The sequence below is a fragment of the Corvus brachyrhynchos genome, unplaced genomic scaffold (assembly GCF_000691975.1).
Source record: "Corvus brachyrhynchos isolate BGI_N302 unplaced genomic scaffold, ASM69197v1 scaffold412, whole genome shotgun sequence".
NCBI classification, from domain to species: domain Eukaryota; kingdom Metazoa; phylum Chordata; class Aves; order Passeriformes; family Corvidae; genus Corvus; species Corvus brachyrhynchos.
Genome location: NW_008236761.1, coordinates 404,665 through 417,594, shown reverse-complemented (window position 1 = coordinate 417,594; position 12,930 = coordinate 404,665). Strand labels below are relative to the sequence as shown.

Sequence of the window (12,930 nt, the reverse complement as noted above, 5' to 3'; positions counted from 1 at the left end):
TGACTGGCAGCGGGATTGCTGCAGGCTTCTCCGTTCACTGAGCCGTGCTGCCAGCCCCACGCTTCCCCCAGAGCACTCCTTACAGTCACTCCACTCCAGAGGGAAATGCCCTGCTCCCTTTGCACCTCGGGGGTCTGGGAAGGGCTGTGGGATATTGCACAGCAGCTCCTTCCCTCCAGCCCAGCACAGGCTGTTCATCTTCCCTGAGAGCCTCCTGACTGCCGCTGTCTCCACGCCTTTCCTCATTCCCAAATAAATGGGGACTGTGCTCTAACCAAACACCCGTGTAAGAACAGTTCCTGCCAGGCTGTTAGAGAGCAGATATCCCCATCAACAGTAAACAGCAAGGGAACAAAATTACTCCTCCATTACAGGCTTGAAAGTAAATTAAGGAGTCAATCAGCACATGTCAAATCGGAAGATCACAGGATGTCCCATCCCTGGCAGTGTCCAAGGCCAGCTTGGGCAGGGCTTGGAGCAGCCTGGGACAGTGGAAGGTGTCCAAGCCCATGGCAGGGGCTGGAATGAGATGATCCCTAAGGTCCTGTGCAGCCCAGAGCACTCCCTGGCTCCGTGGCCACGGGCAGCCCCTACACGTAGGCATGGACACCCAGGGCCGGCCCTCCTGCCCTGGCCAGCCGGGCCCGGGCCAGCGAGGGGTACCTGGGCCTCGTGGCCATGTCAGCCCAGCACCAGAAGTGACAGTACATGGCTCCTGCGGCCAGCAGCAGGGCACTGCTGCCCCAGCCCACGTACAGGGCGGCTCCCAGCTCCCGCTTCAGTGGCACGGGCACGTCGGGGTCGTAGAAGTCCCGAATGATGCTGCCCCCAGTCCAGGACACCGGGATGAGGACCAGGCTGCCCGTGAGGAGGAAGGCAACGCCAGCTGCCAGGATGAAGATGCTGATGCCCTGGGGACCCTCCTTGCCGCGCTGAGTGTACTTGACCCCGACAATGGCCATCAGGAAGGAGACAATGGACAGCCCCACGGCGACGCACATGAGGGCCCGGAAGGCCTCCAGCGGCGGGGGCAGCGCCAGCACCGAGTCGTAGAACTTGCACTGCAGCCTGATGCCCAGCTGACTGATGCAGTCCATCCACAGCCCCTCCCAGATGGTCTCAAACACCACAATGTTGCCATCCACGTAGGCAGAGACCCTCCACTGGGGCATGGCCGTGGCTGCCAGGGTGCCCACCATGCCCACACCGCCGAAAATCAGCCCGGTGATCTGGAGCACGCAGCAAGCCATGCTGCTCCCAAACCTGCTCCCAAACCTGCTCCAGCTGCTGGCCCAGGGGCTGCCAAAGTCACTTACTCACAGAAATCGTGGACACCATGAGAAGGAGTATTGTCTCTGGCCGTTTCCTCATGCAGCAGGTTGGGTTTCTCGGGAGAGGCTTGCTCCAAGGTTGGGTTTCTCAGGAGAGGCTTGCTCCAGTCAGGAGTTCAAACAGGTGGAAATCATTCCTGATTGCTCCAAGGCCCTGCTATTTATTTGCTTTGAAATCCCCTCTGACTGCAGCCCATCAAGCCTGACAGGTTTGCAGCCAATGGCAGCCTGGGAGAGGTGTGGCAGGGCTGATTTCACTGCTTCTCACAGGGTGGCTGAAGTGCTGCTAGAATTAAGCAAGTGGCAGGGATTCGATTAAAGGTGCCTAATTGCAGGGCTAACAATTCTTAACTGCGAGACTGCAGCTCTGTTGCAATTCAGTACAGAAAGCCTGAACTTCCGTCTGCTAAAATCTTGTTTAAAGTGGGTCATTACAGTTGTTCTTACAACAAAAGCTTAACTTGAGTCTTGGAGTGGGGCTTATTTTCTAAGTGCTGCAGCCCTGGGAAAACATCTGATTATTATTTTCCTTTAAATCAAGCCAGGAGGTGCTTGGTGTAGCCCTTTAATGTAGATTTCTCATTTTGATCAAATACAAAAGTCTAATCATGGTATTAGACAGGTACAGGAAAGTCAAGTATTCCAATCAACATCAAAGCTTCGCTCTACCAGCTCCAAAATTCACGAGGGAGGCAAAGCAAAGAAGTGGCTGAGCTTCACAGCTTCTGCTTTTGAATCAGGAGTAAAGGCACAGTTAGGAGATGATCCTCTGTGGGTGAACGAGGAGGAGAGTATTGTCACTGTGTCCCACAGCAGCACTCTTACCCGGTGACACTGCGGGGCTGGGGGCACTTGTCTGATGTGTGTACAGGGAGTACAGCACACGAACCCAGAGTCCCTCCCACAGATCCCTGCAAGCCTGGACAAACACACATTCCAGAGGCTGATCCGCCTCAGGCAGCCCAGGAATAGCTGCTGTGGTAGGGCTTTGGCTGCCTCCATCTCCTGCCCTGAGACAGTGCTGCATGACGACAGCTCATGGGTGGTGGTGAAGTTGGAGTGCTGCTGCTTACTCCAGCCCTTTGAACCAGTTAAAAACCAGAAATTTAAAAAAAAAAGTGGCCCACTAAAGGCAATAAAGGCCCCAGAAGTGCTCTCAAAGAAAGGCATGGTCTGGGGTTGTGTGTTTGTGGACTCTGTGTGTTTGGAAATATCAGACATTGCCTTTGATGGTATTAATTTAATTACAGCCTTAGGTGCCTACACAGCACATTCAAAGCCAAAGCTGAACCCATGGAAAGGGAATTGTCCACCCAAACCACCCACAGTCCAGTTACTCCTTGGAAGGACGGAAGGACGGAAGGACGGAAGGAAGGAAGTGCCAGATCATGCAAATTATTCAGTTTAATGTTACATTTCCACATGGAAAATGCTCCCGGGGGATCTGGGCAATTGAGCTTCACGGAAGGACGGAAGGACGGAAGGACGGAAGGACGGAAGGAAGGAAGGAAGGAAGTGCCAGATCATGCAAATTATTCAGTTTAATGTTACATTTCCACATGGAAAATGCTCCCGGGGGATCTGGGCAATTGAGCTTCACGTCTACAACCAGGAATCTGGAAAGAAAAAAATGTCTTCAGCTGAGATGTGAAACACAGAAGTCAATCCACCATCAGGTTTGTACTTACAGGGAGAGGAGTTTCACATCACTGCAGACAGACAAGAAGAATTCTGTGATGCAGAAGTTGGAGGCACTTTGCTCTGTGCCCCAGTGGAGGTGAAATCAGGGCTCAGAGCTGGGTCTAAAAGAAGCTCCCTCCCCTGGCAGGACACTGCTCCTTTAGGAGAACACTGCACACAAGATCTGTACTATTTGAGTACAGTCTCCATCCATCTTGCTGGACTTCTTTGACCTCTGAATTCCCCAAACTGTTTTTTGGACTTCTTATTTTAACTCCAGAACTAGAAATCAATTTATGATGGAAAATCCCTCTTAAAACCAGCATTTAAATGCCTTTTTTTCCTAACAGAAAACCCCTTTGTGCAATGTTTTCAGGCAGGCAGCTCCCGCAGGTGTGTGCACAGCTGGAGCACAGAGCATGCCTAATGCCCCGAATCCATTCTCCTGGCTGCCTTATCTATCAGGAATGCTGGGAAATAATTCTCCCTCAGATGCCCTGGGAGGGTCAGCAGTTGAGGCCATGCAGAAAATCGCCAGGGCATGGTTTGCAGAGAAGATGAGAACTGCCCGGAGAAATAGGATTAAAATGCAGCAACACATCCAGGGAGGACCAAATGGCCGAGTGGGGCTGGATCTTGAGTGGGAATTAGAGCCTTTGGTGGGTGACATCCTGTGCAGGTGTCAGCAGGAGAGGGGGACAGCCAGGGGACTGCTGCAGGGCCAGTGGCAGGATGGTTCCTGTTGTTGGAACCTGAGGGGAAGGAGGCAGCAGAGGAAAACCACCAAATGGAATCTGAAGGCAAACTTCAGAGGTTTAAAGGAGCTACAGGAGACAGGTTGGGGAAAAAAAAAAAAAAAGAAACATTAAAAATATCTTGGAACTGGAAAACCTCCTGAACCTCTCCCATGCCAGTGAGCCCCTGACTTCACTAATCTGTGGAAAAAACCACCTTCTGCAAGTAAATCCTGTGTTTGGGTCAGCCTGGAGGGGGCTCTTACAGCCCTGTACCCCCCAGAGAACTGCAGCTCCATTGCAAGGCTCTCAGAAGGAGAGGCTTGGCCGGCTGAGGCATTCCCAAACCTCCCTGAACAGCACCTCTCTCTCAGAGCAGAAACCACAGAAGTTCTCCCAGGGTGGGCAGATACCACGGAGGGAACAAAAGGAAATGCCTGCTTACACCTGACCAGACGCTGGAAGCCTCCTCACTGTGCATCATCCCTCTGCTGTTCTATTGGAACGCTTCCCTGCCTCAAGAGGACAAGACCAGTTCTTATGCAAACATGTCCACCCCAAAATTTGCCTTCAAAGAGGAAAGTGGGTGACTGAGGGAGCACGTAGCCTTTACACCTCATCTCTCCCGGGATCTCTCTCAGATTTACATTTGCTCTTCCCTTCAAATCAGGATGTTCATTTCAATCTTTCCCTGGGGCACCACCTTCTGTTCCCTCTGTGGCTCTTAAAGTGCTGATGCCCCTTGAAAACGAAGAAGCAGAGCATCCCCAGTCCACAGGATTAACCGAACCGAGCCTCAGTGGTTAATTAGTTACAGGCACCAATAATGTAAACACTGAGTTGCCTCCCCGAAAGCAGGATGAACTCCTCTTTGAATAACCTCTCTGTACCTTGACTTTCAGAGTGCTTATCCCTACACACGCACCTATAGAGAGAGCAAGAGGCTTTAATCCTGTACAAATGTACAGCCATAATGGCCAGAGCTCATTACGGGCTCTCCTCGGCAGCACAGAGGCTGTGCTGCAGCCTAATGAGCTGCGCTGGAGGCTCAGTAACACTCCCGGAGCAGGCAGATACGGAGGTTTATCAAAGGCACACTTCCAGTCAGTGCTTACAGAGTCCCAGTGACGTCTCTGAGCTCCCAGCTACCCAGGCAGAGCCTGGCAGGGGGACCCCAGCGGGCTGGGGCTCCGTGGGCTCCCTGCATCCCTCCCGTGGGCAGGGGGCTCACCTGGAGCCTCCTCTGCCAGCCCACCCTGCAGGGAGTGCACAGACAGAGAGCAGGCTTGCGGCTGCCTGCGATCGTCTGTTTTGGAAACGCCTGTGAGTGGCATCAGCTCCTTCCTGCTCGTGGCTTTCATTCCCCAATCATTACCTGCTGCGTTAACCACTTTGTTTTCGGCTCCGTAGAGGGCTGCTCAACGAAATCACACTCCGCTTTAATGGCTCCACTGCTTCCTGTGGTATCTTGATTGACTGCCGCATCTCCAGCCTGCTGCTGAGGCAAAAGGTGATCTTGAATCTGTTTTTACACTCAGGAGAAAATGGCCTGAAGCCAACAGAGGCCTTTGTATTTGTGCTACCTTTAATATTGCTGCCTGCGCTTCCACTCTCAGTTTTTAATGTTAAAAGATGAAAGGGCGCCTCCTTCCCCCCCTCTTCAAGCGTGGCACATTTTGGGGTGAGAGGAACACCTGCTCTCCTTAGACAGGGATTTCCCCTGGTCACTTGGGCACTCACCTCCAACTCCAGCTCCGGGGCGACCCCTGACTGACGCTGGAATTGCAAAGAACTGACATTTATCTTCTGCCACCTCCTCCAGCACACCCGAAATCCCCAGCCTGAGAGAACGGCCAGAGTCCTGCTGGTGCTCCACGTCTGATGGATCCTGTCCCCTGGACACTGAGGAACCTGCTTGCAGTGCAATGAAACCCCACAGTAATCAAATATCAAACACTCCTCCGAGTATTTAATCCACCTAAACCGCTTCAGGCTTTTACAAGGAATCTGTCACCTCCCCGCCTGCACACGGGAGCAGAACAAGCTGACAGAGATAGAAGCTGCCAGAAAACTGCTGCCTCACTCTGCTGCCTACAGACAGCACCTCCAAGTGTATTTGAGGGCTGCTGATGGCCCTGCTGACACTGAGCTGTCGGAAATGCAGCAACTTCCCAGGGCAGCACTGGCTGCTCTCCGGAGTGTCAGCAGTTAGGCTGTCACTGCGTGGGGCACAGGGGAACTGCTTTATTTGCCTGCCTTAATGGGTGGAGTGAAAGAGGCAGAGAGGGTAGATGGTGGCAGCGATGGCCTACAGACAGGTGAGAGGCAGGCTTTGTAGAAAGAGGTGATAGCTTTTATCAGACTGGCTGATGCTCTCAGAAACAAGATTAGGCTCGGCCTCCCAAGATTGGTTTTGGAGCTCAGCATTATAATGCACCTCTGAACTAGAGCTTCCCAGTAGCCAAGCAGTGCTGGGAACTAAACCAGTAGGTCTCAAACCATGAAGAAAAGGGGGGTTTCCATCTTTCCTAGTCATGATTTGGACACCTCCCTGTCCAGTCCTGTCTCCCTCAGGTTCTGTCCTCTCCCAAGCCCATGTCCTGAATGCAATTACATTCTTAATTTTCACCTCCAAAATAAACCCCAATAACGTGAGCTGTTTGCCCCAGTGATGTGCTGGGAGCTAGGGGGCTGGAAGTTAGGGAAGGGAAAGGAAAAAAGACGGAAAACGGTCTGACATGTGCAGACTGACTTTAAAATAAGGATAAAACAGAGGAGAAAGAGGTCTCAGGAAACCTGGTGCTGTTGTGTGGGAGTGGAACGGGGCTCACATTGCAGGCAGAAGATGGAATTGAAGGATCATTAGGATGAGAGGAGCTGCATCTCTGCACAAGGCCATTGCCAAGGAGGTGAGAGTGCCTGGAGCAGCCAGGGAGAACAGCTCCTCTGATCCTGATCTCGTTATTCCTTATTAACCACACTGAACAGCTTAGGGGTGGGAATGGGGACGAGGCTTAAGAATTCCTCAGGAAGAAGTGAATGGGAAGTAAAACAAAATGTAGCATGGATGCAGTGAAAAATAAGTTCAGGTTTTGTTTGGTATCATTTCTAGAAAATAAAAGTTGATAAAATCAAATCCATTTGGACCTTATTAAAGCACCTGGCTCAGCATGGAAAATCAACAGAGACACTGGAGGGATGGCACGGAGTACCAAGAATGCAACGTGGAGGCAGAACCACGAGTCAGTGAAACAACAAAAGGCTCTGCTGCAAGGAGAACTATCACACCCCTATGCCCAGACACTGATTTCTGCTGCTGATAGAGCCAAGGATTTCTCTGGGGCCTCATCCTACTCCCCTCAGGAATCCAACAACAAAGGAGGAACTGCAGCCAGGAAATCTGCACCAGGCCCCAGCTGGGGATGTGCTGTCAGTGGCTGAGCCCCACAGCCAGGATGATGAAGTGGAGTGCATCCCACCCACCCTGGGAAGGGCTCTCCTGGCTCTGACAACATTTACCTGAGCTGTGGCCACCTGCAGGCAGTGTGCTCCCCGTGCTCTGCAGCTTCTCTGGGACTCTGCACAGTTCAGGGCAACAAACCTGGAAAGGGAGAGGAGAAGCAGCCAAAACCAGCCAGAGGGGGTAAATGAGTGTGGGGAGGGTGACAGAGAGGAAGGAATTGGAGGTGATGAAGCTGAGCAAGGGGGGCTCAAGAAGCCAGGTGGGATCAGTCCTGAAGGAAGGAAAAGCTTTCAGAGCTAAAGGAAAGCTGCCGACTGTGGGAAAGGAATCGCAGAGCAGCCTTGCTCTGCAGCCAGGAGATTTAGTTCCAGCTGCCTGAAAACCCTCTCTAGTGAAAATGACTACTAAGGGCTGGGATATACTTCTAGGGACACCGCAGAACAGCCACCTCTGGAGGTTTTATTGCAGGAACAGCTCTCAGGAACAATTGTGGCACTTTTATTCACCAAAAGAGCAAGGGAGCAGTCCAGAGGTATCAGCTTTTCTAGAGGAACTTCACCCACCTGAGCCGAACAAGCATTTCCTCCTCTGCCCTGCAGGGTGGGCATCCACTTACACGGCCCAGAGGGCACCAGGTGCACCTGGAAAGGCTCCACTTCCATGGAATGTGCGCGAGTGCCCAACGTGCCGAGTGAAGGGGGACAGGGCAGACCCCCTCGGTTTCATCTCTGAAAGCAATACTGCTTATTCCCCACATCAATGCTCTTGTCCCTAAGCAGGAAAAAGGGTTTCACATCATAAACTCCCAATAAAATACTTACAACAGTCAATCAAACTCCAGAACAGGACTGTTGTTCTCCATTAAACACCACAAATTGAATTACGCTCCCAGTTGAGTCAAAGGCAAAATTCCATCGATTTCCGTGGGTCTGGAGTTACACTTTATTATTGGTTACAAAATTCTATTAAAATACTGCTACTATTGATTGGTTTGGGTCATTCATTAAATCGATTTGTCTGGAATTACTTATTTTTTACTAGGCTTGGTTTCTTTACATTGCTGCTTATTGGGGGGGTCATGATCTTAATAGGAGTAATATAGTTTAGCCTGTTTTAATGGGAGTGAATACTATGGTTGTTTATGTTCCTTATCTCTATAAACTATGCTGGTGTGAGTGGGTTTCAGCAAAAGTCTTGACCTGGTTGTACAAAAGACCCTTTAAAAAAATCAAATATACATATGTATATGTATGTATACATATATATATACACACCACAGAGTCCTGTGGCAAGCAACCAGCACAGTTCTTGTGCTCTGTGCAATGCTGGAAAATGCTGTAAGCCATGAGTCTGCTGCCTCTGAAAGAAGGTTGTGAATGAGTTTGACCTGTTTGGGTTACAAAGGAAATATTAACTTTCCCTGAAAGGATGATAATTAGGATGTACATAGAGAGCTGTGTTTATTCTCTGAAATAAGGGATATTTTTTCATGTGTTTCAGCTTACCTTCCTCTGCTGGGTAAATTCTCCATGCAACCCTCCATTAAGCCTACAGTAAATCAATCCCTTGGTGAATGCTTTTCTTTTAAACTATTATTATCTTGTCTTTATTCACTGTTATCCCTTCTTTCTCAGGCAGAAAACAAAACCCCTCAGCCGCTTAACTCCTCCTTTCATTGCAACAGGCCAGGCTTTCATACCGTGGTGTAATTCTAAGCCCTTTTTTACTGCTTGTCATACAAAATGCACCCAAAGCAGAAGCAGAGCCACACAGCCCAAAAGCTGTTCCAAGGTGCCACCCAAATAAGCCAAGCTGCTGCCCCAGTGCCATTACCCATCCACGTGTGCGTGCACTGGGATGGTGCAGCAGAGCCCCCAGTGTGTGGCTGAGCCCCCAGCCGCAGCACAGAGCAGCAGGAGGCACAGGCAGGCTCTCATTCCCTTCAGTGCCCGAGCTCCAATCCCTCTGGAAGAACTGGGACAGGGAGAGCCACTTGGGATAAATGTGCCTTCTGAGGCAAATGCTCTGTGTTGGAGCTGTTTATCTGAAGAAACAATGAAAAGCCCCAAGCCCTGTCCTTAGCTGTGGCTGTGTTCTGCAGCTCTAGGGATGGAGCAGGCCCAGCAGGGAGACACTGGTGCCACTCCTGGGTCTGTTGTACAGAAATCAGGAGTATCCCACCCCAGCTCAGTGGCACAGTGCCAGGGGAAAGCAGAGCCAGCTCCGTGCCACAGGGCTTCTCCTCTGCTCCCAAAAGCACTTTTGTTCTGATGCTTTGGGGAGAGCACTGCAGAGACAGGATCCAGGGACAAAGCAAAGCTAAAGGATACAGAGAAATTAACCCTGAACCCAAAGCTGCAACGCACCGTTTAAGGGGGAGAAAGGAGACCCAAACCTGCCAGTACCTCCACACATACATAGCTCTAGACACTCCTCTTGCTGCACACCGAGCTGTGGGAATGAGCAGGATTCCAGATATCCATGTGCCTAAAGGATTGCACATTCAGCTCCTCAGGATGGGGTATAAGCCACGTAACAAATTGTTTTCCTCTGCAGAAGTCAGCAACTTGCCTAAGATGGAAGGAAGTGCAATGGGAAGCATCGGTGCCCCAAGACCTGTGAGAGCTATACCTGTATAAATAGTTTAGAAAAACATCATTTCAAATAAAAAAACTAAAAATAATTTTTAAAAAAAGCCCACCACAAAAGCCACAAAAACCCCTTAAGAATTATGGCGAGAAGGTGAACTGTTCACTGAAGGGTTCTTGTGTGATGTGACCTTTCTTTCCTGGAAAATGCCAGGTGAAGAAATGAGTGAAAACCAGAACACCAGAAACCACAGGTAAAAACCTAAGAACAGACCCCACACAGACATGGAACAGTAGATCCTTTTCACAAATTCTTGTAGCTATGGGTGTATGCATGAGGTATTCAGCCTAATCTCTGAATGTGCCCCAGCACGGGAACTAGAAACCCAGCCTTAAACGAGGATTCTTTTGCTGTAAAATAGAGCTCCTCGTGTTAAGAGACAACCTAATTTGTTACACAGTAAAAGAACAATTTAGGATTTAACTGCCTAGATACTGAAATACAAGCCAGCTGCTATTCATCTGAACTTTCCCTCCTCTAGCTTTTTCCTTGCCATTTACAGCTCTTCAAAAGCAGAAAGCAAATGCACAAGTGCTAAATGTGCCAGCTCGCTGGCATATCAGAGATAGAGGAGGGATAGAAGTCCCATTTACAGGGAATATCTTACGCTCCTCGAGTGTGTTTCTGTGGGTAAAACCATGGTTAGGGGGGAAGGCAGAGTAAGAAGCATCCTACAAATCTTTCCATATTCCGTTTGTCTTCCATAGCCACCGAGTTTCCCAACCTCTGCAGCTGGCTGCTGCCCATGAAAACATGGGAAAATGGGGAAGGCAGGGGACCTCTCCTGCTGCTTCTGGCCCCCTGAGCCCTGATCTGTCCTTTTGGTGTTGTTTGCTGCTTTGCCTGCTGCAAACTTGTCCTGCCATCCGGCCCCATCACTGCTGGCTTCAGGAAAACTGAGTGGGGAAAATGCCTTGGATGACCGTATTCCTGGAATCACAGAGTAATTCAAGTCAGAAGGAGCCTCTGAGTGTCATCTCATCCAACCCATGCTTGAAGCCGTGCCCTTCAAACTCACGAGGCCAAGAGCCCAATCAAGATCCATTTCCATCCTCAAAAATGTCCCCCAGGTTTTCCTGGGGGAGGAGGAGGGGGTTAAATCCTGCTCCCCCAGGAGGAGTGTGAGGAGAGCCTATGAAAGCACAGCATTTCCCTGTGAGAATGGATTTGACACAGCCAACACAGAATAATGGAACCACCATGGCATGGCCCTGCAGCCCCGTGGCTGCCACTCAAACAGCAAAGGAAGAGCTCCCAGCCCCAGCAGAACCAATAAACAGGCACTTCAGTAATACTCCAGCAGGTAAACACAAGCGTGGTGCAAACAGCAGGGCTGATTTCTCTCAGAGACTGCTGAAGTTCTAATTTGCAGGACATGGAAAATAATTAGCAGAGCAAATATAATTTAACCACGTTGTTGATTAATTTACAAACCCATTAAAGCTCCCATATAAATTCATGGTGGGATTGTGTCTGAGCCAAGGATTCAGTATTCGTACATTCTTGGAAGGATTAAATTTAAGTGCCTTATCTTGCTCAAAACCATTTTGCGAAAGAAATGAGGGGAAATCTTAATTAATGTTGTGAATTGCATCTGCTTGTTTATAATTAAAACACAGGAAAGGGGCAAGTGATGAATCTCATTATTCGTTCTCCTCTCTATTCAAACATGTCATTTCATCATGGGGAAATATCAAAAATGCCTGTGAGTAGCTAACCACAGCTCACTGTCAGCCACAGGATCCTAACAGTGTGTTAGAAAACAAATATGTCCAGGCAAAATCTAGCCTTTCCTTTCCTCCTTCCCTTGCCTTCCCTGTTCCACTACATTAAGGAATTAATACCCCTGAAGTCAGTGTCCAACTTCTCTGTACAACCTACGTGTTTTCCTGCTCTGTGCTCCCAGCTCTGCCCTCCTCCCCTTCCTGCTCCCCAGAGCAGGTGAGAGCTGCAGCACTTTTATTCTCTATATTTGGACCTAAAATGTCCTAAAAATATGGGCCTAGAGCAACTCCAGCTCTGCCTGGGCAGAGAATACACAACATTTCAGGGCTGCTTTGGTGTGTGTTGGCTCCAAACAGGTCCCCATGGTCAGGACATTCTGTTCCCTGTCCCTTTGGCACTTGGTATTCCGGTTAATCCCCTCCTGTGGGAGCAAGAAGGGATTGTTCCTCACCCTCCTCATGGCTCTCCTTCCACTGCTGCTCTCTTTGGGGAGGAGATAACCCTGCCACGGCCTCCTTTCTCACAGCTCCCCTGGGAATCCACAACCCCACTTAAATCCCACCTATCAAACAGGTGACAAAGTGATGATGCCCCCCTTGGATCAACACGTGGTGCAGGAAATTCAATTTCCCTGGTTTTACCTTCTGTGTGTTTTGTGAGGTGCTAACGCAGGACATTTTCCAGGCTTGGAACAGGGACCCTGTTCCAAAGTAGGATTTCTGTAGGCACACAGTGGCTAAAGAGCTTCAGAGGCTGCAACTCCCTGAAGCCTCAGAGCTGCAGCCTCAGATGGATACAGACACTGCCTGAGCTGATCTGATTAAAAGTTTCACATCTGTGGACAAAACCGATCATTTGTGGCCCTTCTGCCCCAGCCTACTGGAGGTCACAACACCATGTTACATCTCATTTCCTTTTCTAACAGCTCCCCAGGGTTTGGCATTCAGCCTTCCTGACATTCTTGCTGTGAAGGGCTGCCCATCCTGAAGGGCCCTCCCAGCACTTCCACAAGTGTGACAGGACAGTTCATTGAAGATAAGAACCACTGGCAAGGCTGCCCTTCTGTTACAGCCCCAGTGCCTCGGTGGCTGCAGCAGGATTTCACAGGTGGGAATTAGAGCAAAACTTCCTATTTACCTTCTTGCCAAGAGCCTGTACTGGGATTTCAGCAGAGGAAATGCTGACTGGGCAGAGAACGGATGGAGAGCCCCTGTGCTCAGGTGAGACCCCACCTGCAGAGCTGCCCCAGCCCTGGGGCCAGCAGCACAAGGACCTGGAGCTGCTGGAGAGAGCCCAGAGGAGGCCCCGGAGCTGCCCCAGGGCTGGGGCCCCTCTGCTCTGGGGCCCG

At 50.3% G+C, this 12,930-nt stretch overlaps 2 protein-coding genes across 6 annotated transcripts in view; both read right to left on the bottom strand.

The window, feature by feature from the left end:
• Nucleotides 1-18: 18 nt before the first annotated feature.
• On the bottom strand, nucleotides 19-2,764 carry LOC103625246 (claudin-17-like). The gene has a single exon (XM_017727092.1). It carries the CDS (start codon nucleotides 1,248-1,250, stop codon nucleotides 591-593), a length of 660 nt encoding a protein of 219 aa, XP_017582581.1. The 5' UTR covers nucleotides 1,251-2,764; the 3' UTR covers nucleotides 19-590.
• Nucleotides 2,765-2,854: 90 nt separating this feature from the next.
• The window catches only part of LOC108444894, a 34,881-nt gene continuing 24,805 nt past the window's right edge, over nucleotides 2,855-12,930 (bottom strand). For 2 of the 5 annotated variants that reach the window (XM_017727088.1, XM_017727089.1), the window contains exons 3-8: nucleotides 9,614-9,839; nucleotides 7,772-7,979; nucleotides 7,265-7,346; nucleotides 5,486-5,659; nucleotides 5,121-5,243; nucleotides 2,855-2,947 (exon numbers count right to left, since the gene is read on the bottom strand). In XM_017727088.1, the coding sequence (XP_017582577.1) occupies nucleotides 2,879-2,947; nucleotides 5,121-5,243; nucleotides 5,486-5,659; nucleotides 7,265-7,346; nucleotides 7,772-7,979; nucleotides 9,614-9,623 (666 nt within the window). In that variant the 5' untranslated portion in view covers nucleotides 9,624-9,839 and the 3' untranslated portion in view covers nucleotides 2,855-2,878. Of the gene's footprint in view, nucleotides 2,948-5,120; nucleotides 5,244-5,485; nucleotides 5,660-7,264; nucleotides 7,980-8,482; nucleotides 9,840-12,930 lie in introns of those variants that run through there. The other 3 variants (XM_017727090.1, XM_017727091.1, XR_001859610.1) reach the window with 3 other exon arrangements.

What these genes read in the sequence shown, in the direction of transcription:
- LOC103625246 (XM_017727092.1), bottom strand. Translation starts at nt 1,250, where the DNA reads ATGGCTTGCTGCGTGCTCCAGATCACCGGGCTGATTTTCGGCGGTGTG.